Raw genomic sequence first — 26,002 nt, forward strand, 5'->3', positions numbered from 1 at the left:
ACCTTGGCACATCGCTGTTGGGTAAACAACCGCTCCCCTCTGTGGTCTGTGGAGTGCCTGGAAGCTGGGTGGTTGAAAATGTTTTTGGAACACCGCAGCTGACTTGCCTGTCTGAACTGAGTTGTGGGACTTGCCGTCTGTACAGGCTCCATGGAGGACTCCGGCACACTTCGCTCCCCCCCAGACTTCCTCTGTCAGGTCTGGGCACAGAGGCTCCAGTCCTCCCCCCCCCCCCGTCCCCTCCTGCTGTAGAAAAGACTTTGCTGTGTATTCTGCTTTTCGTGTTATTGTCCTTGTTATGAAGAGACACCCTGGCCACTGGCACTCAGTACTGGTTGGTGGGAAAGGCTGAAGGGCATTGGCACATGAGTTTGGAGAGGACGAGTGGGAGGAAGAGCAGCTAATAAACCCAGTGGTATTCCGTTTGGAGAACCGGTCTCTCTTTGCCTTCCTGCTCACTCCTGCCTCTTGGCTTCCTTTGAAAAGATGGAAGCACACGTTTGATTTGGAGGTGGTTCCTACCTTCGTCATCAGCTCTGACCCTGGCCATTCTACAGCTAGAGCCTGGAGATTGAGAGCTGCAGGAACTGCTTCTTGCTGAATCGGTGGGACTGGGGCTCCGTCTGGGACCTGAGCATGACTCCTCATTCCTAGTTAAGTGGCTTCAGTGAGCAATTGCGTTGGGTGTAGAGCTCAGAAAAGGAAAATTGGAATTACTGCCAGAGCTAGAAGTTAAAAGGTAATTTTACTCCCAGCACTCGGGAAGCAGAGGCAGGCGGATCTCTGTGAGTTCGAGGCCAGCCTGGGCTACAAGAGCTAGTTCTAGGACAAGCTCCAAAGCTACAGAGAAACCCTATCTCGAAACCTCCCCCCACAAAACAAAACAAAACAAAAGGTTATTTTACCCACCTCCCAAGCCCAGGTCTGAAACCCAAGTTTCTTGGTTTCTGCTCTTTTGAAATTTTGAAATTATTCCTTCAGTTTTAAGAGGTGAGCGGGCCGGGCGGTAGTGGCGCACGCCTTTAATCCCAGCACTCGGGAGGCAGAGGCAGGCGGATCTCTGTGAGTTCGAGGCCAACCTGGTCTACAAGAGCTAGTTCCAGGACAGGCTCTAGAAACTACAGGGAAACCCTGTCTCGGAAAAAAAAAAAAGAAAAAAAGAAAAAAAAAAAAGAGGTGAGCTGATCTGCTTTCTCCCAGATAGAAGTTTCAGGGAACTTTCCATGGGCAGCCTGAGAACCAGTTAAGGGGAGAAGCCAAAGTTGAAAGGTTCAGCCCTGGCCAGCACCTCCTCACACCTTCACTTTTGTTCCTAGGCCTTTCACTTCCTGTTTCCTCCCTCCTCTGCCCCCATTCTAGGTGTACAAGTCACCAGAGATGCTGGGTGTTCTGTGGACTCAAGTGACCATGAAGGAGCTCACCAGGCACCCATTCCAAGGGCATCCAGCTCCAAGAAAGCCTGGCTCCAGTCCCAGAGAATGGCAAACCCAGAGGTTCGAACATTCAGTTTAATTTAAAACAGGCACAAGTTGCAAACAATTCACAAAAATTTCTAGGGAAGATGCTTTTGTTTTTAAAACTCTGACCCTTAAAAAAAAGACCTTGCAATTTCTTTGCCCTAAATGCAGGTCATCAGGGAGCAGAGGGATCTAAAAATATTATCTGGATGCGGTCCAGACGGTGGAGTTCTTCCTTGGCATTCCCTGTCTCACAACAGCCAGGAAGGTGGGAAGGGAGGGGGGACAAAGGGGCAGGTAAGCATCTGCAGGGGCAGCTGGTTCACACACGGAGGTACCCATTCCTTGACATGAGCCTCCCCCACCGCAGGAGGTGGTTCGCCTTTCTGTCCCAGCCCAGGGTTCCAAAGAAGGTCCCTGATGATCTGGCTACTGAGAAGTTGCTGGCAGGTAATGCAATTCCTGTCTCAGTCTGGGAGAAACTCAGAAACTTCAGGGGCCCCCAGCATGTGTTAGACTTGACATACACACACCCCTTCACTGTTCAGGTAATAACATGAAACTTGAGAGGCAGAAAGCCAGGCCCCCAAAGCAGGTCCCTTCAAAGTAGAGCTTGGTAGAAAAGAAGACGTGGGGGGGAGCTCTTCTGAAGTGGGTAACTGGAAGGGCCTGGGCCTTTGGGGGGACTTTACACACACACACACACACACACACACACACACACACACACACACACGGGGGAAAGAGAGAGAGAGAGAATGAGAATATGTTCTCTCCATCCTGAAAAATGGAGCCACTTTTTACCATCAGCCGTACACTCTCTCTCTCAGAAGATCCCCTTGCTACTTCCGTGGCCTACACACAGGCAATTCACAGTTCTGCGGAGGCCTTCTGGGGAGAGGCTGTGCCAGGGGACAGACGGAAACAGGGGCAAGTAGGGCTTCCAGAAGTCAAACCCAGGGAGGAAGAAGGACTCAGGTAATAAAATTCTTCCCCATGGCCCTCTGGGACTCCAGGGTTTGAAGCTGTAACTGAGAATAGCAAGTATCCGTGTGAAGATGGGGCACACACCCACTTGGTGGCCCAGGACACTAGTGGACACTGCTTTTTTAAAATCTGCAGCGGCCTGTCAGCTGTGCTGACCGGTGGCCAGGAGCACCACTCTCCGTGTTTCTTAGAAACATCCCTGTGCAAACAGCAAAGGGCCAAACCTGCAAAAGGGGTCACTGTCATCCCAAAGGCAACTGGGACTCTGGGGAGTGAGATTGAGGGGGGCAGGTCCGGCCTGGCCCAGTGGGCAGAAGGGCAAGAGGGAAGGGGTGGAGCTTCACATTCAATCTTTGGAGAGAATACTGAGAGAACAAGGCAGGCAGGCCCTGCCAGTGGACCGGGCTGCCCAGCGTCCTAGGGCTGTGGGTGCAGGCGGCAGGTGCACCCTGGGTGTGACCTCAGCAGGCAGAGGTCTGCTTGCGGTAGAGCTGGATCAGAGGCACCAGACACTCGGGCAGCCCTGTCTGCAGCAGAAAGGGGTGATCCAGGAGCTCTTGGGCCGCCGCTCGCTCTTGGGGTTCCCGTACCAGCATCCGCTCCAGGAAGTCTCGCAGCACTGGGGAGACCTGTGAAGCAGAGCGGCGAGAGGGAGCCGTGGCTCACAGTGGCGTCCCTGCAGCCTAACTCCGCAGCTTGACTGCGGGGGGGGGGAAGGGGGGAGGACTTCCACTCTGATACCTCATTTTCTCTGGTTTCTTACTTCCTGGTTCGGGGGGGGGGGTGGCGCTCACTGACTGTTGGATTATGAGGTAGGGAAAGGAGGCCAGTTCACCTGACAGGAGGGCTGCAGAGCAATGGAATGAGGATGTCTGGAACTCTGGGGAGTTCCGTACACAGCCCATCATTACCCCTGCCTGCTTGTGGGGGCTCTCGGCACTCATGTTCTGCCGCTCTGTGAAAGGGGCATGGAACTGGCATCAGCGATCCAGTTCCAGATCTATGAGGCTGCCTCAGGATGCTACAGAAGGCTACCTCCTTGGGGTAACTCACTGGTGGGCGCTCTTTTGGCCCTGCTCCTCTCGGGCTTAGCAGGGCGTGCCATTTCCATGGACCAAGTTGTCCCAGAGCCATTTAGAGACTGTACTTCAATCTTCTGGCACATTTTTTTTGCTTTGGCCACCAGGTGGCAGTACCACTTAGCCGTCCCGTGCCAGTCTGTCAGCAGGGGATGGATTTGGCTGGAGAGAGTTAATTATAATAAGTATATCTATGATTCTAGGGGGAAAGCTGTGGCTCAGCTATGGTTAGGATGTGTCATGCAACAGGACAGGCCCTTTCATGTGACGGCACTGTGTTGGTTTGGAACCCTTGAGAGAAAGGTGAAAGGATTTGTATTCTGGGAGACAGACAACTAGGAGTCCTGGGTCCTCACTCTTTCCTCATAGGAATGGGTGGGCTCCTGTCCAGAGTCTGGGGAGAAGTGATTTCCCTGCCGCAGCTACAGGTGGGAACTGGTTGGAGTGAACATGGGAGTTTGTACGTCAATGTGACTTTGTAGCCAGCACAGGTTTGATGTGGAAAAGGACCGAAAGCTTGTATCCTTCTGCTTTCCTGGGGCCTGTGTTCCCATCCCGTTATCTCAGGAGCAAAGGGCTTGGGGGATGAGGTTGGGGGGCTCACACCTTATATGATAACTGACCTTGTAAGAGTTCTTTAACTTGGGTGGGGGGCTGTCCCGGAGCCTCTTCATGGCTTGCACTGGGGAGTCACTGAAGTAGGGAGGCTCTCCGTCCACCATCTCAATCACCATGATGCCCAGAGACCAGATATCCACCTGCAGAAGAAGAGCCCCAACTCTACTGCGGGGGTCTGGCTCTTGGTGTCGGTGTGCTGAATGAGCATCTTGTCTCCTTAGTGAGCCTGCCTCCTGCAACCCCTGGTCAGTAGCCCTGTGGTCAGTTCCTTTCTGTATGAGTGACCAGTGCCCAGTGGAAAATGCTGGCTATATGCCACTGTGCCCTTGAGCTGAAGAGGTCAGTGTGTGGCAGGGCCTGCTCCTGACAGTGAAGTCCAGGAAAGACTGGCTGTGGTGGTGAGAGCCTTAAGCCCAGCACTTGGAAGGCAGGGGGAGGTGTATGAACTCTATGAGTTCAAGGCCAGTCTGGTCTACAAAGTGAGTCCCAGGAAATCCAAGGCTACATGGAGAGACCCTATCTCAAAAAGGATACTGATTAAATGAGGAACCTCAGAACTGGGGTTATTAGTGGTGGGACCACTTAACAGGGACAAGACAGAGGAGTTACATGTTCCTAAACTTCTCCACGGAGGCCTGGAGGTGGGGGAAAACAGTTACCTCGGTAGCATACAGAGATCTGGAGATCACTTCAGGAGCCATCCAGTATGGGGTTCCTACCAGGGACTTTCTCTTGGGGACATCTTTGCTGATCTGAGCACAGAATCCAAAGTCTGAGAGCTTTACCTGGGAGTTGAAAAGGAAGTGGATAGAGATCAGGAAGAGGGGGTGCTAGAGAGGATGGGGGTCTGCTGAACCATGGAGAGGGAGGACCTACCCTGCCATCGAGGGTCAGCAGAATGGAATCACTCTTGATGTCCCGGTGGATGACACCCTGGGCGTGCAGGTAAGCCAAGGCCTGAAGCACAGCCTCACACACAGTAGCAATCTGCTCCTCATTCAGCCTGGACAGGGAAGACAGCCCCCCCCCCCCATGGGAGAGCTGGGTTATCAGGGTGGCTGGGCTGAGAAGAAAGGAGTCCCAGGCAAAGGGGCCCACAACTCCCAGGCAGCAGACTTCAGCAGGTTGTAACCACTTTTTCTAAGATCTCCAAGTCTCGGTTACCCCCCAAATAGGCAAGAGTCGAAGATAGCTAGCCTTATGTGCCAGAAGCAGCTGGTTGCCATGCCAAGGCAGCAGCGGGGTGGTCCTCCCCCAGTCTAGCCCTTTCAGCTGCCCACCTGACTTGGGAGATGATGTCTGTGAGGGCCCCGCCCTGCAGGAACTCCATCAGCACCCACAGCTCCTCGCCTACCAAGTAACTCTTGTACATCTCCACCACGTTGAGGTGCTGGTAGTCACGCATAATCACCACCTGTGGGCACAGAAAGGCCTGAGTGCCCAGCACAGCGCCCCACGGTCTGACCACCCCGCCGCCATCCTGCCACGCTGCTCCCAGGTGCCCAGCTTCACCGCACACTCACTGCCCTGCTGACGCCCCCACCTCATTAAAGAGCAGCTCCCTGCGTTGCTGCTTTCTGAGGTCCATCATCTTGACGGCCACCTGGCGACCCGAATGCTTCTCCCGGGCCAGACACACAATGCCCGTGGAGCCCTCCCCAATCTTCACATAGCTGTCCAGCAGCAGCCGGGGATCACCCTGATCCACCACCATCCTGAGTGCAGCCTTGAACTGCTCGTGTGTCACAATGCCTGTGTCCTCGCCGGCCAGGGCCCCCTTGGCCACGGTGGGGTCCTGGGGCAGGTATAAGTTGCTGGTGCTGATCTGAGCATGCCGCGTGCGGGGGGAGCCTGCTGGAGAAGACCGGCCTGGAAGTGGGCCAGCGGCTGGGACTGTGCGGAGGGACTTCTGGGGGCTGCTGGTATCCGAGGTGGTCAGGGGGCTGAAGGTCCCCATAGGCTGGTCCGAGGGCAAAGACTGGGCCTTGGCCACCAGGTTTGAGGAGGAATCTTTCTGCGGCGGTCGGAAAGCAGAGTTGAGCTGCAAAGACAAGGAAAGGCAGGGAACATTGGACGCAAGCTTCCTGGAGGCGGGGGAACATTGGACGCAAGCTTCCTGGAGGCAGGGAACATTGGACGCAAGCTTCCTGGAGGCAGGGTTGGCTACTGTGGCCTGGACACTAGCAGGGGCTTCTCAATTAATTAAATTGAGGAAGTAAAAAATGAAGCCAGGTCTAACCAGACCGACAGATGCATCCCCCGACCCCCATGCTCCCAGGTGACAGGCCCAAGAGCATCTCTTCATACACTCTTATTGCTCCAGGGAGGACAGAGACAGTGTGGAGAGGGACCGACCATCTAGGGGCTCCACAGAGGACTGCTTAGGGTGTCCCCAAGTCCCTCACAGAGACAGATGCCTCAACAGTCACTAGTTTTGCATGTGGCCACAGCTCTGACTCACTGAAGAGAATCTCCTGGAATCGTTACTTTGGGCTGCTTGCTCAGGCACCCCAGATCTAAATCCCACTTCCAGGCTTTGGGGACTGGCTCCCCAGCATAGGCCCTGGCTTTGCAGGGGGTCTGGGTTGAAGGAAGATTGTCATGCCTTTTATCAGGAGAGTGTGACGAGATGCCTCAAAGGAAACTACTCTGAATTTGGAACCATGCTGTCTCTGAGCCTAGGACAACCATGAGCTGCTTCCACTGTGGGTGTGGCCTGGCACACGTAGGGGTCCACGGGGGTTCTCAGTAGTGAGTGGGGATGGACAGTGTGCTGACTGGCAGTTCAAACAGATGAAGGCAGTGCCAAGCGCAGTATTAGTACCCCTTTCCTCCAGACCCCTGCAGCCTACCCAAGGAGACACGGGGGATCAGCTGGCCCTCACTTCCCTAGTGCTATGCCTTGCCCTGCCACACCTTAGTCTAGTTGAGGATGTCTCCCAAGTTCACAGCCTTCCAGAGACTCCTAAGCTCACAGACACGTGAAGGGCAGGAGTGTACGAAGCCATGAAGCCATGAAGCTTCTCCGGTGCCTCATCTGGCAGTGACCTGAAGTACTTGTACGTTCAGGCTACCCTCTAGTTCAGGCTAGACCACTATCAGCATCACCACAGCAGAGGGTCCAGCTTGCTCTCAAAGCCCTCTCTGTTTGCTATCAGTGGCTGTTTCTTGGGGATGATTTAAAACCCTCATGCTCGACCTGTCTTTCAAGAGTTAGATGATAACTGTCCACCATGACTACAAAGCTCTGTACACAAGATCTGGGAGCCCAGAAGGCCCGAGACAGGATGCCAACTCTGAGCGAGTACCTGCCCTGCTTGCTTCTCTGCCTCACTGGAGATCCTAGTGCGAGCTCACTCTGAGTAGATCATCACCTGCCAGATGGGAAAGGGTGCTACGGTCACTGCAGAGAGGCAGGCAAGAAGCAGAAACACACTAGTCTGCCTGCCTAGGAATGCCACCACCCAGATGCTCTCCCATCTTGTCCTTTATCTCAGGAAAGAAGTGCCCTGTCCTAGGATACTCCAAGTTCTAGGGCAAAGTCAGTCTCCTGGATTCTCATAGCACACGCTCTCTGGCAAGTCGTGCCTCCCCCCCCCCCCAGGGGCATTGAAAAGCTAAGGAGGGCCAGACGGGAAACTGGAACCTGATGCTTCTCTGATGCTTTGGTCTTCCAGTAACACACTGAAGAATAACGATGGGAGAACAGGGAAAGGAGGAAGGGGTGGTCACTGTCGGCAGCTATATCCAGAACCCCCCTGCAGTCCTCAAAAAAGTAGGGGGCTCCAGAAGTACCCCCAAAAGGGGAAGGTTGAGAGACCCTTCTCTCTCTAGGCCAGGGTGCATATCCCTGCCTTGGTCTTGAGGTTCTGCCCTGAGCTTCTTGTTAAAGGTGCTTTCAAAGGAGGGGCCTCCTAGTGGATTGCCAGGACTGTCAGCCACAGAGGCTTGCCCTCCACCTGAAACAACTCAGCTCACAGCCTGCGGCTCACACGTGCCAAGCCTTTGGAAGACTTGGACTCAGATGGTGAGTTCAAGCTATCTACGGTCGTTAGCTGAGACCACACTGGTTAGCTGGTCAGTTTGATTTCCCACATTCTTGTCCTGACCCAGTAAGTACGGAGGGCCAGGCAGGCTTGGCATCTCTAGTACTTACTGCCCTACAGATGTCAGCTAGGTGTGCTTACTTGTCCTCCTTAGAGTGACCCCAGGGAGGAAGACCCAGGTGATATACCTTGTTCTGTGGCAGAGGGACCGGCTTGCTGCTGCTTGCAGAGCCTGTGGCGGGAGTGGACAGGAACATGCTTCGGAAGAGCCGGTGCTTGAGGCTGCTTTCCTGGTTCTTAGAGCTAGGGCTGCCTTCTCCACCTGGCCTGCCAGTGGCGGAGCCCACCAGACAGGACTGTGGCCGCACCTCCTCTGAGCTATGCTTGGCAGCCTTCACCCCACGCCTCCCTGTGGCCATAGGGGGTGAGGTGCCAGGTGGGGAACTCTGTAGGCAGGCACCCAGCTGCAGGCAGCGCTGCGAGGCACCCTGGAACTCAGCAGGGCCCAAGGACTGTGCCTTGGCTGCCAGTCCATTGGGCAGGGCCTGTGGGCTCTGTGGCTCCGGCCACGGCACCTGCCTGTGACCTGCTGGTGTGCCCCCATTGCAGCTGAGGTAGAGGCCATGGGGATCAGTGCGCTCAGACTGAGGACTCTGAAGATACATGTCCGGGTCAGCGGCCCATTGCTCATCCCCTAGCAGCCCCAGGGACTGTGCCCGCCGCCGGCTAGTGGGGCTGCGTCCGCGCAGGGTATTGGAGCTGATAGCCGACAACTTCTGGATGTCGTTGAGCAGCCCTGAGATGTAGCCCTCCGTGGGCACTGAGCTGCCCCGCACCACCGTCTACGAAAGGAAGACAAAAGAGTGAGGAGAAATGGCCTCTTCATGGCGGAGGGTAGCTTAGAGCCTCCCTGAGGGCTGGGGGGGAGGGGACGTCTACCCACACACCTCCTTTATCGCCCACCCATCCGTTAGGTGTCCAAACATTTGCCTGTGTCCACAGTGGGTGAGGCCCATACTGGGCAGCCTACACGGATGCAGGGAGAAAGCCCTTGTCAGCAGGACAGATAGGCAGCCATGGGTCCTTCCAGCATAAAAAGCGGGTGACCCGGCGCGCCTAGGGAGCTGGAGAACTCAGGACAGGCGCTTCAGGCTTCTAGCTCTTCTCATGGTCTTCACGGAGATGCCTGAGAAAACCAGCTCTGGGGCCTCCCTGCTCCCCCACATTCCACCCTACGACATGGCTCCTGACCCCCAACTCCTACCCAGCCCCTAAATCTCCCATGTGATGTCTGATCTGTGACAGCCGCCAGTCCTCTGGGGCCACAGGTCTAAACGGTGGGTGAGAAATTCTTAAAGATTGGTGTTAACCGAAATTCAAATTAACTAGTTAATTTTGGTGGGTTTGAGGTTTTTTGTTTTTGTTTTTGTTTTTCCAAGACAGCTCAGGCTGGCCTCCAACACATTGCAATATGACTGCCTCAGTCTGTCAAGCCCTGGGCTTATAGTCAAAAGCCGCCATGCCTGGCTCAAAATTCTTCTCATGTTCTACTGATCAGTAGGCTGATCAGTAGGGGACAGAGGTAGCAAAAGACTGAGACGGCGTGCTCGGTTCTGATACCCAAGTGGCCCCTCCGGGTGCTGCTGGGGTTTCACAAATAGCTTCCTGTGGCGTGGGAGAGGCCAAACATGGCTAGAAACCCGCCCCCTTACCTTCATGGGCTGCAGCTGCACCCGTGTGATTCGAGAAGGATCCACCACAGGCTTGGGCCGCCTCAAGGTGTCCAAGATATTCTGCCATTGTGGGGGGAGGCCCACGAACTTGCCTTCCTTGGGGTCAAAGGAGGTGTGGACGCGGTGCTGGAAGTTCTGTGGGGCCGATATCTCAGGGCGTTTCTTCTTTTTCTTTCGGAACATGGTGCCTGTAAGAGGAGGGTCAGTGGAGCTTGTCCCTGGGACCCTGGGGTGGTTCAGTGTGTGCTGGGTACAGGCTCAGGCCTGTGTTTCTCCCTCAACGTAACCACTCTGTCCCTGGAGACTCCCTCACTGTCTTCAGGACTTCCTCAGGGAAGTGGCTAGCTCCCAGCAGAACAGTTTCAGAAACGTCAAAAGTGCCAGAAATAAATAATAAAATAAATAAGCCAATACAGACTACAAGCAAGGAAAAGAAGTATCCACCTTGTTTGTGCCAAGTCTCCTGCCGGGAAGTGCTATATATATATATATATATATATATATATATATATATATATATATATATAAAACCCAAAGCCCATTACAAACATCAATTCATGTCAAAGAATTACAAAAGAGGGCAGGAGGGTAGAAGGCTGGCAGACTTATTCAGCGAGGCAGGTATGACCTTGACTCTCAGCCAAATGAGAACACAAGAAAAGGAAAATCAGAACCAGTCTCTCTTAAGAACACAAATGTGAGCTGGGCATGGTATTCCACGGTTGTAATCCCAGCACTTGAGAAGCTGTGGCAGGGGGATTGCTGTGAGTTCAGGTCAGCCTGGACTGTCTAACAAGACCTAGGCTAAACTGCCCCCACCGCCCCGTAAATGTGAAAAACTAGCAAATTCAATCAAATGATGTGCTGAAAATTTTGTCACATTCAACACGTGTGTTGCTAACTGACCGGCAGGAAACCTATTAAAGCAACATATGACACGAAAAGAAACCAACCAGTCAATCTGCAGGACTGTTGCCCAGCCTGGTAGTGTTGATCGTACCACACCCAAAGGGCCCTCTTCATGAACAAAGGGCTGAGCCGAAGGTCAGCCTTGGGTAGGGCCAGGATCGCTACCTCACAGGTCAAGTTCTCTAGAAAAGGCAGACAGTCCCACTTACCCACTTCCTGTGGGTTTTAATCCTATTCCAGGACTGGTCTAGCCTGCACCCCACACCTTGCTGATCTTGCATGAGGCTTTACTGAACTCTGTTCATGGGAATGACGTGGGCTTGGAAAAGATACTATGAGTAGACCTGAGAGGGGAAACTTGGAACCTGGAGGGTAGAGGGGTTCCCCAAGGTCTGTCCTAGTTATTCCTAGGGAGTCCCAGGCTGGAATCAGCATATTGATAAACAACACTTGAGTTTTTGAATATGAAGTAGCTCAAACATTTCAGAAATGAAATGGATCAATGTGTCTCTGTCTGTGAATAGGGTCTTGCTGTGTTTCCCAAAGGGTATCCCTCTGACTCAGTCTCTGGAGTAGCTGGGACTGTGAATATACCACCTCACACAGCTTATGCGGTTTCACCATGTGAATGCCTGGATCATTAATCCAGATGAAGAGCTGGCACGCAAGGCCATTGCAATCTCTGACTGCTCTCGCTCCTGGAAAAGTATTTTCCCCATCACTTTGGAAGCTTCTGGAGAGCATGTGTAGGCAATCAGCGCCACTGGAAAAGGTGGCAGGCCCACTGCTTCCTCACCGGGAACGTACCATGTGTAAGGCAGTGGAACCCATGGCATGGCCCTTAGAAGAACAACAGTTTCTCGGACACGCCTTTAGGACAGAGTCAGCATCCGGGACCCTTCGCGGCAGAAGACATTACACTGAAATGAGTGAGTCTCACTTGTAGAGAGTCTCTTCCCTAAACAGGAGTGACTTGGAGCAAGTTAGCAACTTGAGCCTCTGTGTTCCTCACCCATCTATGCAGCAGTGTTTGTGGAAGACAGCTCACAAGGTTAGGGAGCGCAGAGTAACAGATGCCCTACAGATGCTGACCATCTCTCTAGCTGTCTTCTCTCTCTCCTTGTCCCCAAGCTTGGGGTCTTCAGACACTGGCACTTGGGTAGATTTGGGTCGGAGAGTGATGAAAAATTCTTTTCCTCATTCATCATTTACGTCTCAAGGGGTCACGACCAAAACTCTAGGTTCCGGGACCCAGACACCGCACCTCACGTCTCCACCGGGCAGCCTCTTTGGGCTGCTTCAGCCTCTGCCTCTTGCTTCAGTCAGCAGGCCAATCCTCGCAGCCTCTCAGGCAGACCTCGGTTCCTGGATTAGTTAACAAACCCTGCTGGCTAGTTTTATGTCAGTGTGACACCAGCCGGAGTCATCTGAAAGGAGGGGAATCTCAATTGAGAAAACGCCTCCATAAGCTCGGGCTGTAGGGCATTGTGGGCCCAGCCCACTGTGGGTGGTGCCATCCCTGGGCTGGTGGTCCTGGGTTCTATGAGAAAGCAGACTGAGCAAGCCAGGAGGAATACCCCCGCCCCGCCATGGCCTCTGCATCAGCTCCTGCCTCCAGGTTCCTCACATTTGAGTTCCTGTCCTGACTTCCTTCAGTGACAGACTGTTACCTGGAAGTGTAAGCCAAATAAACCCTTTCCTCCCCAACTTGGCTTTTGGTCATGGTGCTTCATCACAGCAATAGAACCCCTAACTAAGACACAGACCCTCTTGCTTCCTCCATAGCTGTGAGATTTTCTAGAGGTACTCATATCATCCAGAGCCACAAAGGGCCTGGCTGAGACCTTCCTCCAAGAACCCTGATTTCTCAGATCAGCTCTTGGCTCTTGCATCGGAATTCATGGGGAGGAAAGGTATCAGTATCAAGTGGTATCTGTGACTCTGATACCTTCTGGAGTTCACCCTAACAGCTGTTCCTTGACAAGCTCTCCAGAGGTAGCAGAGAGACCCGAGGAGAAAGACCAGCACCCAAGGGATTATGGAGGTTGGAGGTTGGCAGCAGTCAGTGGAGCTTTGCGTAGGAGATAGAGATTTAGAAATCAGCTAATCATTTAAACAATGGGAAACCTGAGACCTAAAGGAAGGCCGCTAGGACTCATCAGAAGTGTGGTCAGGCCAGCCGTGCTTGAGACAGTGTGTTTGTGACAGCAGAAAACCCAGAAGAGTCTGCAGCAACCAGATTCGTTTGGAAAGTCCTCAATTCAAGGCCAGCATAAATAAAAAGTCCATTGAATTTCAATATAAAATGAAACAGAGCCGGGCATAGTAGCTCACACCTGTAACCCCAGACAGGACCGGAGGATCAGGAACTCAAGGCCAGCACGCACTGTACAGTGAGTTTGAGGCTAGCTAGGGCTAGATAGCCTGTCTTGAGGAGGAGGCAGTGGTTCTGGAGAGACGACTCAGTGGACAGGAGTGAGCACTGGGCCAGGCAGTGGTGGCTCACGCCTTTAATTCCAGCACTGGGGAGGCAGAGGCAGGTGGCTCTCTGTGAGTTCAAGGCCAACCTGGCTTAGAATGAATTCCAAGACAGGGGGTAGGGGCTACACAAAGAACAGTCTTAAAAAACAAAACAAAAATCGCAGCTCTTGCAGAGATCCTGGACCTGGGTTTGGATCCCAGCACCCACATGGCAGCTCACAACTGTCCGGTACTCCAGTTTCAGGGGATCTTGACACCCCCCTTTGACCTCCTGCATGCATGTGGTACACTACATATGTGCAGCACACAATACACATGCAAAATAGAATAAAGATAAAAATCTTTAAAAGAGAGAAAGGAAATGACATTATTTATCATCTGACATTAAAAACAGCAAACACCCAGGAATAAACCTCTTTGCCTTGGAAGCCGTTGAACATTATTAGAGATATTAAAGAATGTTCATATGTTGAAGATTTCACACTGTGAAGATGTCAGTTACTCCCAAATCAACCTACAGTCTTATTTCAGGCTCAGCATATTTCTTGTGGCAGAAACTGACACACTGATTCTAAAATGTGCAGGAAACAGAACCAGGAATAGCCTCGGCAGTCGGAGGGAACAAAGTCGGAGGACTCTACTAAATATATATCGGGATTTATCATAAAGCTGCCGTAATTAATACGCTGTAGAAACAGCACAAGGATTGACAAATAGAGCAATGGAACAGAAGCAGGAATCCAGAAATAGACCCACTCGGACGAGGTCGCTTGATTTATGGCAAAGGTGACATTGCAATGTGGTGGGAATGGATGATCTTTTCAATAAATATAGCCAAAGCAATTAAATATCCATGTGGGGAAAAAATGAACCTGAAGAAATGAGCTCAGAGCACACCCTCACGTTAATTAGATACAGATCATAACCTCCATGAGAAAGGTAACGTCATAATGCTGGTGGCAGGTGCAGGGGTGGAGGGTACAGTCTGGCTGTCCCCTCCCCGGTCTCATGCGATGACTATATTGGGTCCAAGTCCGATGGCTTCTGGAATTGCTGACATGCTGGGGTCCAAACCTGTCTGCATTCATGGATCCCAGAGGAAAATTAAACCATCAAGGTTTTTCTTTGTTGAAACAGGAAGAACAAAGGATCAACTTAAAATTTCACCTCTGCCACGTGTCACTGTTGTAGGAAAAAAGATACACCAAAATAACTACTGAGTTTGACTGGGGGTCTCTGGGGACTTCCCCCTATGCTGCATTCCCATTCTTCTAAGGAAAACAGCCTTGTTTCTAGACAGAGTTTTTATGACATGGAATTGCTGGCCTCCTGTGACTCCTCTTGCTTCAGACTTCCAAGTGCTGGGATTATAGGTGGGGAGGGGGGTCAAAATATTTTTATCTGTTTTATAACGTTTTATTTTTACATGTGTGCATGCGTGTGTACCTGTGTGTCAGTCTGTGCATGTGAATGCAGGTACCCTCAGAGATCAGGAGAAGGAGTTAGATCTCTGGGAAGTGGAGTTTTGCGTGGTTGTGTGCCCTCCGACCTGGGTGCCAGGAACCAAACCGCAATAGCAGTGCATACTCTTAACCACTGAGCCACCTCTCCGGGCCCTGAGATATTCTTAAACACAAGAGGGCTCCATGCTAGCCAGTGTCGCCCAGTCTCCCTGAGTGAAACACCTGGGACATGGCCGCCGAGACTTGCCATTTCTAGGGCTTTCTTCCCACATATTTCCGAGAGCCTCGAGAGGGCAGTTGCTGCATTTACCACCAGGCTGTGGGGTGTTCAATAAAATCGGGCCACACGGATCTTACCTGCCACTCCGCCTCCGCGTCCACCTCTGTTCACAAGAGGAGCTGGCGTGAAGACGAGCAAGGCAGAGAGAGAATTCCCACAGACCACACTCACATCTGCCTCGCCTGAGGAACCGCCTGTGGCCTCAGACCAGATGTAAAAACAGGCAGACATGAGATGGCCTCTCCAGTCCTTTAACCCGGGCCAGGAAGCTGGCTGAGGACCAGACCAGGCCAGGAATGCACGGTGGTGTTTAAGGAGTGCTTTTAGCATCACCTTCCTGCTCTCTGACCCATGACTGATCAGAGCCGGGTGCCCAGTGCTGGGAAGGATAACTCCAGCCAAAACCAGTTAGAGAAGGAAGCTCCCCTGGCAGGGAGCCTGGCAGACAGGAATGCAGCAGTGCCTGGCAGAGGCTTTACAGATGAAGAGTTGCCCTACCCAGTAAACGCGGGAGGAGAGCTGGTATGACATTTCCGGGAGTCATAGGCCTGGGGTCACTGAAAGAGGGACTGTAGTGTCCAAGGGGTCTGAACTCTCAGAATCGGAAGAGACAAGAGCTGTTTTTGAGTACCTGTTAGGCCCCTTCTGAGAGCTAGCAGCTCTGCAAGGAAGGAATGCTTATTCACCATCTAGATGAGGCTCCAAGGCGGGCAGAGTCTGTCCCAGATCACAGAAACAGGAAATGATTGTGTATGTATATGGGGTGGGAGTGGGGACTAAACCCAGATCGGATCCCATGGACCTTGCTCTATCCTTGTGCCTCCAATCACTGTGAGCAGTGCTGTCCCTGTGTCCCCTCTGCACTATGAGCAGGGCTGTCCCTGTGTCCCCTCTGCACTGTGAGCAGTGCTGTCCCTGTGTCCCCTCTGCACTATGAGCAGGGTTGTCCCTGTGTCCCCTCTGCACTGTGAGCAGTGCTGTCCCTGTGTCCCCTCTGCACTGTGAGCAGGGCTGTCCCTGTGTTCCCTCTGCACTGTGAGCAGGATTGTCCCTGTGTCCCCTATGCACTGTGAGCATCCTCTGCTAATGCTCTCCTTTCTGGAGGTCTTCACCAGCAGGAAACAGGGCCCAGCTAACAACCTAATGAGAACTCATGGAAGTCTAAAGTGAGAGGGACGGGCCTTCTCCCTCCACCTGACCTGGTGCTTGTCTGAGTCAGCCCAGGTAAACAGGGCTCTTCTGACCTGTAGGCTGACCCTTACCTTACATGGAACCAGTATGTCTTGTTCTCTATAAGGGGAGGGCAAAATGTTTTTAAAAGGTTGCATTGGGGGCTTTGATGACCAGGGTCTGGCATGTATGAAAACCAAAGGCCCTGGGGGAGGAGGGAGACAACAGGAGATATGGCTCACAAGTCAGTAGACAGGGTTCCATGTTTGATGTCACCATTCCACAGGGACAAGGGAAAACAGGTCAAGTGTCCACTTAGAGGGTGAGAGGGTCCCTCTCAAGCTGCTGCTTCTGGAGAAGAGAAGATAGCCAGCCTGCCATGCTGTCTCCTTACATAATAATAGGACATAATAATAGAGGCCCAAGACGGACACAGAGCTTACAGCAGAGCCCTTGGGGTGTGCGTCTGTCTCCTGTGCTCTGCGATTTGAGAATCCCCTTCCGGGCCTATCTTGAATGTTAGTTCTTCTCCTGTCAGCCCTGCTTTTCACCAGGAGCGAGTGTCCAATGTGGTCACCCACCTTACCCTGCCACAGCCAGCTTTGGATGACTGTGGCTCCCACACCTTGAATGCCTTTGAAGGAAAACATGCTTAGCTTGCCAAAGGGATTCCCAGAATGGACCACAGGCTGAGAAAAAGCGAATGGCGAGGCACCGGTGTGCAGCTCCTGGGGAGGAGACTGGATTCAGTTCTGCTAAGTTACTTACACAAGCAAACTCTGGGATGCTGGGATGAGGCTGGTGGGATCCCTGCCATTTCTGGGAATCTGGTTCACACAACAGTGGAGGACCCCCAGCTCAGGTGCCAGTAACGTAGTGAGGAGTGAGTTCCCAGCTTCCTCACAAGAAGGCTCAAGGCATGCTGATCAGCTCACTGTTTAGGGCCCTGTGGCTCAGCAGGAACCTTGGGGCCTGTGGCCTTGACCTAATATTTAGGTCTCAGCCCTTGTGTCTGTTGCTGTCAGGAGAAGGAATTTATTCCCCTCAGCCTGTCAAGGAGCATAACCATCCTTCCTCAGGGAGCTTTAGGGGGATTTAGTAAGAATCCCTCAGGGAGAGTCTCGTTGAAGTATGGGCTCCAGGCTGAGCATGTCACATACGTGACACTTACGTACAGGTCTGTGAGGAGCAGTGTTTACTCTGTGGGGGGGGGGGGGGAGGCAAGGAATTATTTGGCCACAAAAACCAGATTACTTGCCTAAGTACAGCAGCTTGGAAAGAGTCTGTTCTAGACCCTGAGGCGAACTTGGCTTCACTCAGTCAGGACCCCGACCCACCCAAGTGGTGTTTCCCGAGATTTCTTGAGAAAGGACCTACTTTAAAATCATACTACAAGACAGAGGCGACTTTCCTGGACGCTACAGAGTTTAGAAATGGTCCTATCATTGCCACTATTGGGCCTGGCGTGGCCTGTAGAGAACCCCGTTCCCCAGAGAGCTGGGCCCCAACACTGATATCGACAGTAGGCCTGTGTGGCTTCCTTGTAATTCACCTTGGGCCCATCACCCCTCTCCTCTAGGAGGAATGGTGGGACTCATCTTCTCCCGCCGATTAGAAGTTTCTGTGAACGGAAGATGCCTCATTGGCCAGGAAGATTTTTCACAGCCTTAACTCTCTGGAGTTTGCTAAATGTCAAATGATATCATTTATTATGCCTCAGCCACTCCCGACTCTGCACACCCTGGGAAACAAAACTTCACTTTTGGGAATGCTAAGCTTGTTCCTTCCAAGGAGATGCTGGTATGTATGAGTTAGCGTGCCCCAGAGGAAGAGCTGTCCGCTCCATGGAACCTCTGACCTGCTCCTCTACCTCTGTCTGGATTTCCAACCCCGTGACATTCCCAAGAGGAGCCTGGCTGCACTCTGTTAAATATGGTCAGCAACAGGGAGCTGCTGTCCCTTCCCAAGGCCTGTCTGGTCCCCTTACCGTTCAGTCCCCACGAGGGTCCAGGCCCCCATTTGTTTCTCTTCACATGTCCCGAGAGTCACACGAGGTCGCCCCCCCTATCCCCAGCACCCTATTCTGACTTCCCAAACCACACAGGAGGAAGTTTCACCTGTTGTATGCTATTGCTGCCTGCAGGGTGAGACCCTAGGCTGAAGCCAGAGCCCTTGATTCTGTGGCCTTCTGGCTCTGTGGAGCTGCCTAGGGCCACAGTGTTGAGGTGTCCAAGGTCTCAGAGAACTAAGCAGGACAGAGAGGTCCTGTTACCCCATTTGTGTGACCCAGGGAGACGAAGTGGGTCCGAACCCTTATACCATTCCCACACCACAGGCCCCAGAGAATGCCAGGGGAGAGATAATGGGGTGTTGTTTCAAAGAAGACGACGATGAAGCTCATTCAGTAGCTTATGTCAACACTCCCGCTGAAGGAGAGGCCGAGGAGCAGGCTAGCCAGCTGAGGATAGTCAATATTGACCTGGGCCTTGTGTGGGCCCAGTTCCAGCCCATTCTAACAGTGCTGTGGTCCAGCAGCTGCTCACACCCGCCAGCCCTCTGGCCTCTGTGGCTGGACCTAGAAACCCAGTCCTTTCCCATGCGGCTTCTGGAGCACAGCAATGGGCTGGCCTGGGCACTGGGCGCTATGATGGCTGAAGAGCGACATTCCTTAAGAGCGCTACAGGCCAGGGCCCTTCTTGCTGTATGATTTAAACTGACTTCGTGTAGGAGCCCTGATCCTCAGAACCTTTCCAGAAGAACCTCTGCAGTTCTCGGCCACAAGACGACTTTGCGTTTCTGTAGTCCTTAACTTTCCAGATCTGTTTTCACCTCCTTGATTTATGCTCAAAACCACTGTGGGATAGGCAGAACCAGTTTTGCTGGACCTTTCTATTTATTTATTTATTTATTTTTCTTTTCCTGTCCTGTTTTCACTATGTAGACCAGGCTGGCCTTAAACTCACAGAGATCCTCCTGCCTCTGCCCCCCCCCAATCGCTGGGATTAAAGTCATGTGCCACCATGCCCCACTACTGGTCCTATTTTAAAGATGGCGAGCATCAGGGAAAAGGAAGAAAGGGGGGGCACATGTACCAGGTGCTGTCCTGCATGCTTTTGATTCTTGAATCTAATGGTTCGTACAGTTATTCTGGGCTCTGTTTTACAGGTAGAGAAATTGAGGCTTGGAGAAAATCTCTCCTCAATTGTACGTAGAGAGGTGGGATACAAAGTCTCTCTGACTCCAAGCTCCTCCACCATGAGGAGCGCCCAGGGACAGCAAACAGCCTGTCCTATCCCACGGCTACTTTGATGGACTCAGGAGCCACAAGTCAAAGTCTCCTAGTGTCCCAGAAGTACCCAAGGTCAGGTACCATATCTCAGGTCGGGCCACGAACACGCGAGAATGCATGTAGCGTGTATAGATGTGCCTCCTGTTCATCTGTAAAGTTGGGTTTCCTTCCAGAAATGGTCCCTTCCTCCATGCTAGAGGTGGCAGGTTAGAGTCTCCTATTACTTACCTGCCTTAGACCCTCTGCCTTGGTTTTGTCTGTCACTTGGCTCTAATACGCTCAGAAAAAAAAAAAAAACAATAATAATCTTGCCAAGTGGACCACTCTGTTCTCAAAAGTCCCCAGCTCAAGATAGCTTAAACTCTTGTAGGTGGAGGCTGGTGAGGTGGCCTCCTAGGCTGTTGGACGTAAACCAGTCCAGTTTCACATTTCAGCTATCCTAGGAGGGCAGCATTAACACCCCCTCTTTACACTGAACCCCACTTTCAGACATTTACAGTCAACAGTCAAGTGGAGGTCTGAACCCACCTCCATTTGGGTTTCAACCGATGCGTTCTCAACCCTCTGTCCTATACAAAGCAGTGTAAAATAAGCAGAAATCGACTGGGGAGCCCTCCCCAGCTTCACATAGAAAAACAAGCCAGAAGAGCCTAAAACGCTCTAGAATATGGCAAAATACAGAGGATGCAGCTTACATCTCAGGGACTCTGTGCCTTAGCCCCTGGTGATCCCAGCAGCGGACCATAAACCAAATGCTACTCCCTGAGTGTGGGAAGAGCTGGAATATGTTAGCAGGGTTTCCTGCACTGGGCAGCACAAACTTAGGTTTGCTGCGTCCGCCCTGTCTGGGGCCTCTTCCTAAGCATGCATTCTGTGAACCTTGGCTGTAGGACACTGCCTTGTTCCGCTGGTTATCAAACCTAATGACATCAGAGCCTGGGCCAGACTGGGCGGTCCATTTGAAGCAACGGTGGCCTACCATGTGCCGGAAGAGTTTGCAAATGACTTATCAGGCATGCTCTATGGATTGAGAAATGGCACCTCCTTGGGTCACTGCCACTGTCTAACAGTACATGGAGGGGGGCTCCCTGCCCTCCCGCTGTCCCTCCCAACCTACCTCCCAGAAAGGTCTGGGCCAGGAAGCCCCTCACTCACCTCCTGTGGCCTTCTCTCCTCGACTTTCACTATTCTTCAGTCAGCTCTCTAGAGCACGAAGAGGAGGGAAGATCCCAGGACCTTCCAGGCCTAAGGAGAAGCACACGGTGATCAATGTAATTAAGTGTCCCTGCGGATTCTGCGACTGGCTGGAGTCCAGGACGTTGGGAACCGCACCCCTCCCCGAACGAACTCGGGTGCCTGCTGAACTGCAGACCGTGGGGTTGGCGAGGGTGGGGGAGGGGAGGCGCAGCGCTGCTTCCGAGGTCGCTAGTGTCCCCGCACGCTCGGTCCCGCACGGCGCTCACGCGGAGGTGGGTCGCCGAGTCCGCGAGCCGGCAACCAAGAGCTCCTAGGTCCCGCGGCGGGTCAACCCCAAACTTCGGGGACTGAGAACCCGGGCCACGGGCACGACCAGCCTGTCCCCTGGGGAGTCCTGATCCCCGCTCCGGTCCCGAGATCCCCGGCCCGCCGCGGCGCCCGGGGCACCCACCTGCCAACGGGAAGCCGCGGAGAGCCCCGAGAGGCCGCGGGAGCCGGGCCCGCCCTCCGCGGGAGGGACCTCGGCGCGGGCACGGCAAGGAGGGGCCGCGGCACGTCGGTGCGGCGCCCGCTTCACCTGGAGTTGGACTGCAGGGTGTGGCTTCAGGTGGGACGCCCAGAGCGCGGGAGCTCCGGAGAGATCTCTGGGGGCGCAGGGACTCCGGGATCGGCCTAAGGACCGACAGCGCGCCCACCGCCTCCCTCCAGCCCCGCCGACCATGGCCTGCCTGCAGCGACCTCCCCGCGGCACCAAAGCCAGGGCCTGAATTATCTACTGAGCAGCTGTTGTGCAATCAACTCGCGCCTTTGCTCGCAGACGCCTACTTTGGGACTCTGAGCCCACTCTGCAAAACCTGTGTCCATTCGCACATCTCTTAGGGCCCGATCCGGAGTCCTGAAACCGGGCACCTTGACTTGCTTGCCAAGTCTGGACAAGTTACCCCCGCCCTGCGACTTCCCGGGTCCTTGTGCAGGCAGGAGAGCAGGATATAAAGGAATTCCGATTTCCTTGCCACCCTGACTTAGTCCCGAAAACTTTCTGTGGTTTTAAGATCACAGAAAAGGGATTTTGAAGGGGGGAGAGATCGCTTCCAGCAGCGTGGCACCCAGAAACTGGGCGATGAAGTCCCAGCGGGACCGCCTCTACCTGGTTTGAGGGAGGGGCAGTGGCCACCTGTCTGTCTCCTCCCTTAACAAGGAAAAGAAAGACCTTTGCTGTCCTTCACTTGAGCCCTTGGGGAGAACTTTCCTCGCTGAGGGCTGAGGGGATTCTAGCTTAGAAATGCTGACATCTGGAACCCAAATGGCTGCTTCATATACGGGCTAGGTGACTGCAGATGTCAGTCACAGACAGGGGACACAAGACACCGAGCAGTACAGGACTGTTTCTTTTGCCACCGTTGCTGGGTATCTCAAACTTTGGTTTTTTCATTGACATCATGTTCTCCACACATTTTTGTTCACTAATTCTTTAGCCGTGTGGGTGCTGTTTCTGGATAAGTCGCCTGCAGTGTGGGCTCCAGTTGCTTTCCTGGAGTTTATTTTAGGGCTCCTTTGGCCGTATTGGTGCTGTCTCTGCATAAGTCACCGCACTGTGGGCTTGGGTGCTCCCCTGGAGTTTAGGGCTCCCACCAACCTGAATAAAGGTGATCCATGGGAACTCAGCCCCACAAAACTCTAAGCCTTGTGTGGTAGCACCTCAGATCTCCATACCCTCATTGTACTGGAGAAGGCAATGGTGCAAGCCTTGTGTGCTGTGGAAGGGTGGCGTGGAAGCTTCAGCAGCTGATCACGGGTTATCCCAGACCCACACATATGTGCATTTCATGTCTGTTCACTCCTTGCTCTGTCTTCCCTTTCTCCTCTCTGTGTTTTTCCTAAGTGATTCTCTTTCCTCTGGACATTATAAGCAAAGCCCTTCCCTCTTGGCCAGCCAGGAAGCTGCCTGAGTTTCTTGAAGTGACACAAATATGGCTTACCCATAGATCAGTCAACCCAGGGCCTAGGTACTTGCCTGACATTGACTATAAGGAGAGTGTGCTGTGTAGAGAAAAGGGGGACATTGGTTGCTGTGGATTTGAAGTAAACTGCAAACCAAAGTTTTAAGGAAATGTAGCACTGAAGCTAGAATCAACACCCTAAATTACTTTTTACTGATCCACAAGTGTACATGTGAATTACCATCTTTTAGTAAAATATGTTTTTATGCCCAAATCATAGCTCTAAGCATTAATTTGAATTGTTAAACTACAATAAAATATAAACATTAGCATATTACCAGAAATCAACTAGTACCTAATTTGGTTTGAACCAAGGTCGACACATCCCAGAGTAGATATTAACCAAGTTTCATCCTTTTCTTACAGGGAATAGATTTAGAAAACACTGGGTCTCTCCTCCACCATTGGAAGCTGAACTGGGGCCTGAGGCCTCAAGAAAGGCAGGGCCTCCCAAACAAGATGGACCAAGCAGGTAATGACTCCTCCATCGATGAAGCTAACCAAACCAGATTATCAGTAAACTTTCCTAGAGAAAACTTTCCATCCTCAGTACACGGCTACACTAGGGGACCGCTCATCACATCAAGTCCTGTTTCCATATTTTCTGCTGCTTCTACCCAAGGTTCAACTCACTGGGTTGGATGATGCCCTGTCGGTCGGGATGACTGGGATATGCAGGATAGACTGAGTGGTTGTCTCTGGCTTGTGCCTTTCCCTCTTCTCTGGGCTACACTGATCCATGCCCAGCTCAACCCTGCCTCAGAGGGGAGAGCAGGAAAGTCCTAGCAACAGTCTGAAGAACAGCGTTGCCTCCAGTGTGCACACAACTCACCCTAGGCCTGTTTCCTCCACTGTGATGCCAAGGATATGGGACGCCAGGCATTATGCTCCCTTGAGGAGACTTGGTCTCTGGCATAGGTCTGTTGCCAAGGGAGTTCATGTACTGCCATCCACACATCAGGCCTTGGAGAAAAACACAGACTCTTGGAATATTGGCCAGCCAGCCAGCCAGCCAGCCAGCGCAGTCTTCAAGGGCCTCAGGGTGGCATATAGGGTGGGGTGAGCACTTCTCAATTCAATCTCAGCCAGTGGCTGTCAGGCCTGTTGTAACATCTGACTGGCACCACCAGGGCTGGGCGCCCAGGTTAGGGCCAAAGAGAAAAGATATAGATCAACTTGTGGTTTAGAAATACAAACACATTATCCGTCTCTGCACCTTTCTCTTCAGGACTTGAAAAGCTTCCTGGGAACCAGGAGCTTGCTAACAAGCTCCTTTGCTCGCTGTAGTTTCCTATCTGTGGATGCCGCTTCTCCCCTATCAGGAGGAATCACACCTCCAGTTTCTGAACGCTTCCTGTGGGTGGAGCCCTGAGGTATAAACTCTTAGCTTATGCTGCCTGCCTCACTCGGTCTGCACCACAACCCTGGTGGAAGTTATTAACATTGTATGATTATCACTCTACAGGCGATTGAGACCGAGGCACAGGGTGGCTGAAAAAGGACCAATCCCTGCTGTAACACAAGGCATGGGTCCTCCACACCCACGCACACGCTTACCCATCCCTGTGTTGAGATCTAATCACCAATGTGAGAAGGTTATTAGGAGACAAGGTGTCAGAGGTGGTTAGCACCTTAAGGCCCGTTGTTACTCCCATGGTAGTTAACTCCAGCCCGCCCTCAGAAGAGGCAGGCAGATCTCTGTGAGTTCCAAGCCAGCCTGGTCTACAGAGTGAGTTCCGGGGCAGCCAGGGCTACACAGAGAAACTGTCTCCAGAAACAAACAAGCACCCACTAAGGACAAGATATCTCTCCGGATTAGCAGGGAAATATTCTAAAAAGAGAAACACTTGCGCCCCTCCCTTCGAGGTATGCAATCTATGAGATAGCGAGCCGCAAAGAATCGCGATTTTCTGCTTGAATTCCTTTCTAAGGGAAGGGATAAGCTGAAGCTCCGGTGCCAGCCAGAACTTGCCTCCCAGGAAGGGACTTCACAGACTCCTGACAGCCTATCCACCCACCTCGCAGGATATGGCTGCGACAAAGATGGGCACCTAGTGGCAGAACCACATCTTGCCTAGGACTAGGGAGTTATACAGACTTCCTGCCCTCTATTTAAAGCTAACCTGTTAGCTGACCTGAAGATGGACTTGCTGCGGGGGGTGGGGGGGGAGGTAGGGAGTAGGGGATGTAACTGAATCCCTTCTTTTGTTCCTCTTCTCTACGTGACCATATTGAATAAATATTTTTTGCCCCACTCCCAATTCCCACTACTTCTTTCTTTAATTGGCATTATCAGTGAGGTGACTGAGCTTAGCTTGTTGGAGCTGCCAGAGCATGGGCTTTTTACTCTAAAAAGAAACAAACAAAACAAACAAAAAAACATAAACCTCATGAATGGGATTAGTGTTCTACCCAAGCAGCCCAGAGTTAGCCCCAGTCTCTAGATGGTATTGTGAAAAGACAACCACTCATAAACCAGGACCTTCACTAAACACCAAATTTCCTGGCATCCTAACCTTGGACTTCTGAGCTTTCAGAACTGTGAGAACCAGCATTGTGTAATAAGGCGCATGGCCAGGATGTCCTGCACAGCAGCCGGTGGCCTAAGCCGTTACTGAGTGGAGGAGTCTCACTCATATGACTCCAAGTGAGTTCTCTTAACCTGAGGTTCAGAAGTCCCTGAGGCCAAGGGCAGTCTGAACAGTTGGCAGTGGGAAGAGGCCAACTTACACCACTCTGCAGGAAGGGTGAGTCTGGCACCTGGGATATTTCCACCCCAAATCTGAGTAGGGCGTGAGGACTACCGTATGTGCAAGGCTAAAGTGGTCAAGGAATCCCCTCTGAGGAACCAAGTACTAGGTTTCACTGGTCATGAGTCAGCACCCTGCTGGCAGATCCTCCTCAAGCTGACTGTCCATCACAGACCAAAAGGGGCCTGACAACCTGAATCCCACATTCAGAGGCTGCTGGGGAGGCAGGCAGCAGACACCTGCACACTCCAGGCAGGGGGAGGAGGAGCTCCCGGAACTCTCTGCCCCTGGAACGGGCACTCTGGAGGATTTCTGCTTTCACTCCTCGTTTCTAGGATGTTCCACACCTGTCTCTTTCTGCTCTGGGATTGGTCCTGGCGAATGCCTCTCCAAGGCAGCCAATCACTCATTTGCTGGTGGGGCAAGAGCCCAGGGCATACCTCCAAGGGCCTGGCAGCATGAGTTGGAGGAGAACCTCGGGCCCACCTGCAGGAAGAGGCAGACAGAGTCTAGCTGTAGAAACCATGGATTCCTGCAGGACTG

At 52.6% G+C, this 26,002-nt stretch overlaps 1 protein-coding gene across 1 annotated transcript; it reads right to left on the reverse strand.

Moving 5' to 3' along the window:
- Positions 1-1,494: 1,494 nt before the first annotated feature.
- LOC119814664 (serine/threonine-protein kinase PAK 6) lies at positions 1,495-21,287 on the reverse strand. Its single transcript, XM_038330601.1, has 10 exons — positions 21,161-21,287; positions 20,668-20,757; positions 9,900-10,108; positions 8,376-9,029; positions 5,685-6,182; positions 5,422-5,555; positions 5,018-5,144; positions 4,801-4,926; positions 4,147-4,281; positions 1,495-3,073 (listed from the first exon to the last, which is right to left on the reverse strand). Exons 3-10 carry the CDS (start codon positions 10,101-10,103, stop codon positions 2,906-2,908), a joined length of 2,046 nt encoding a protein of 681 aa, XP_038186529.1. The 5' UTR covers positions 10,104-10,108; positions 20,668-20,757; positions 21,161-21,287; the 3' UTR covers positions 1,495-2,905.
- Between the last annotated feature and the right edge of the window lie 4,715 nt (positions 21,288-26,002).

Source organism: Arvicola amphibius, chromosome 5, assembly GCF_903992535.2.
Source record: "Arvicola amphibius chromosome 5, mArvAmp1.2, whole genome shotgun sequence".
NCBI classification, from domain to species: Eukaryota; Metazoa; Chordata; class Mammalia; order Rodentia; family Cricetidae; genus Arvicola; species Arvicola amphibius.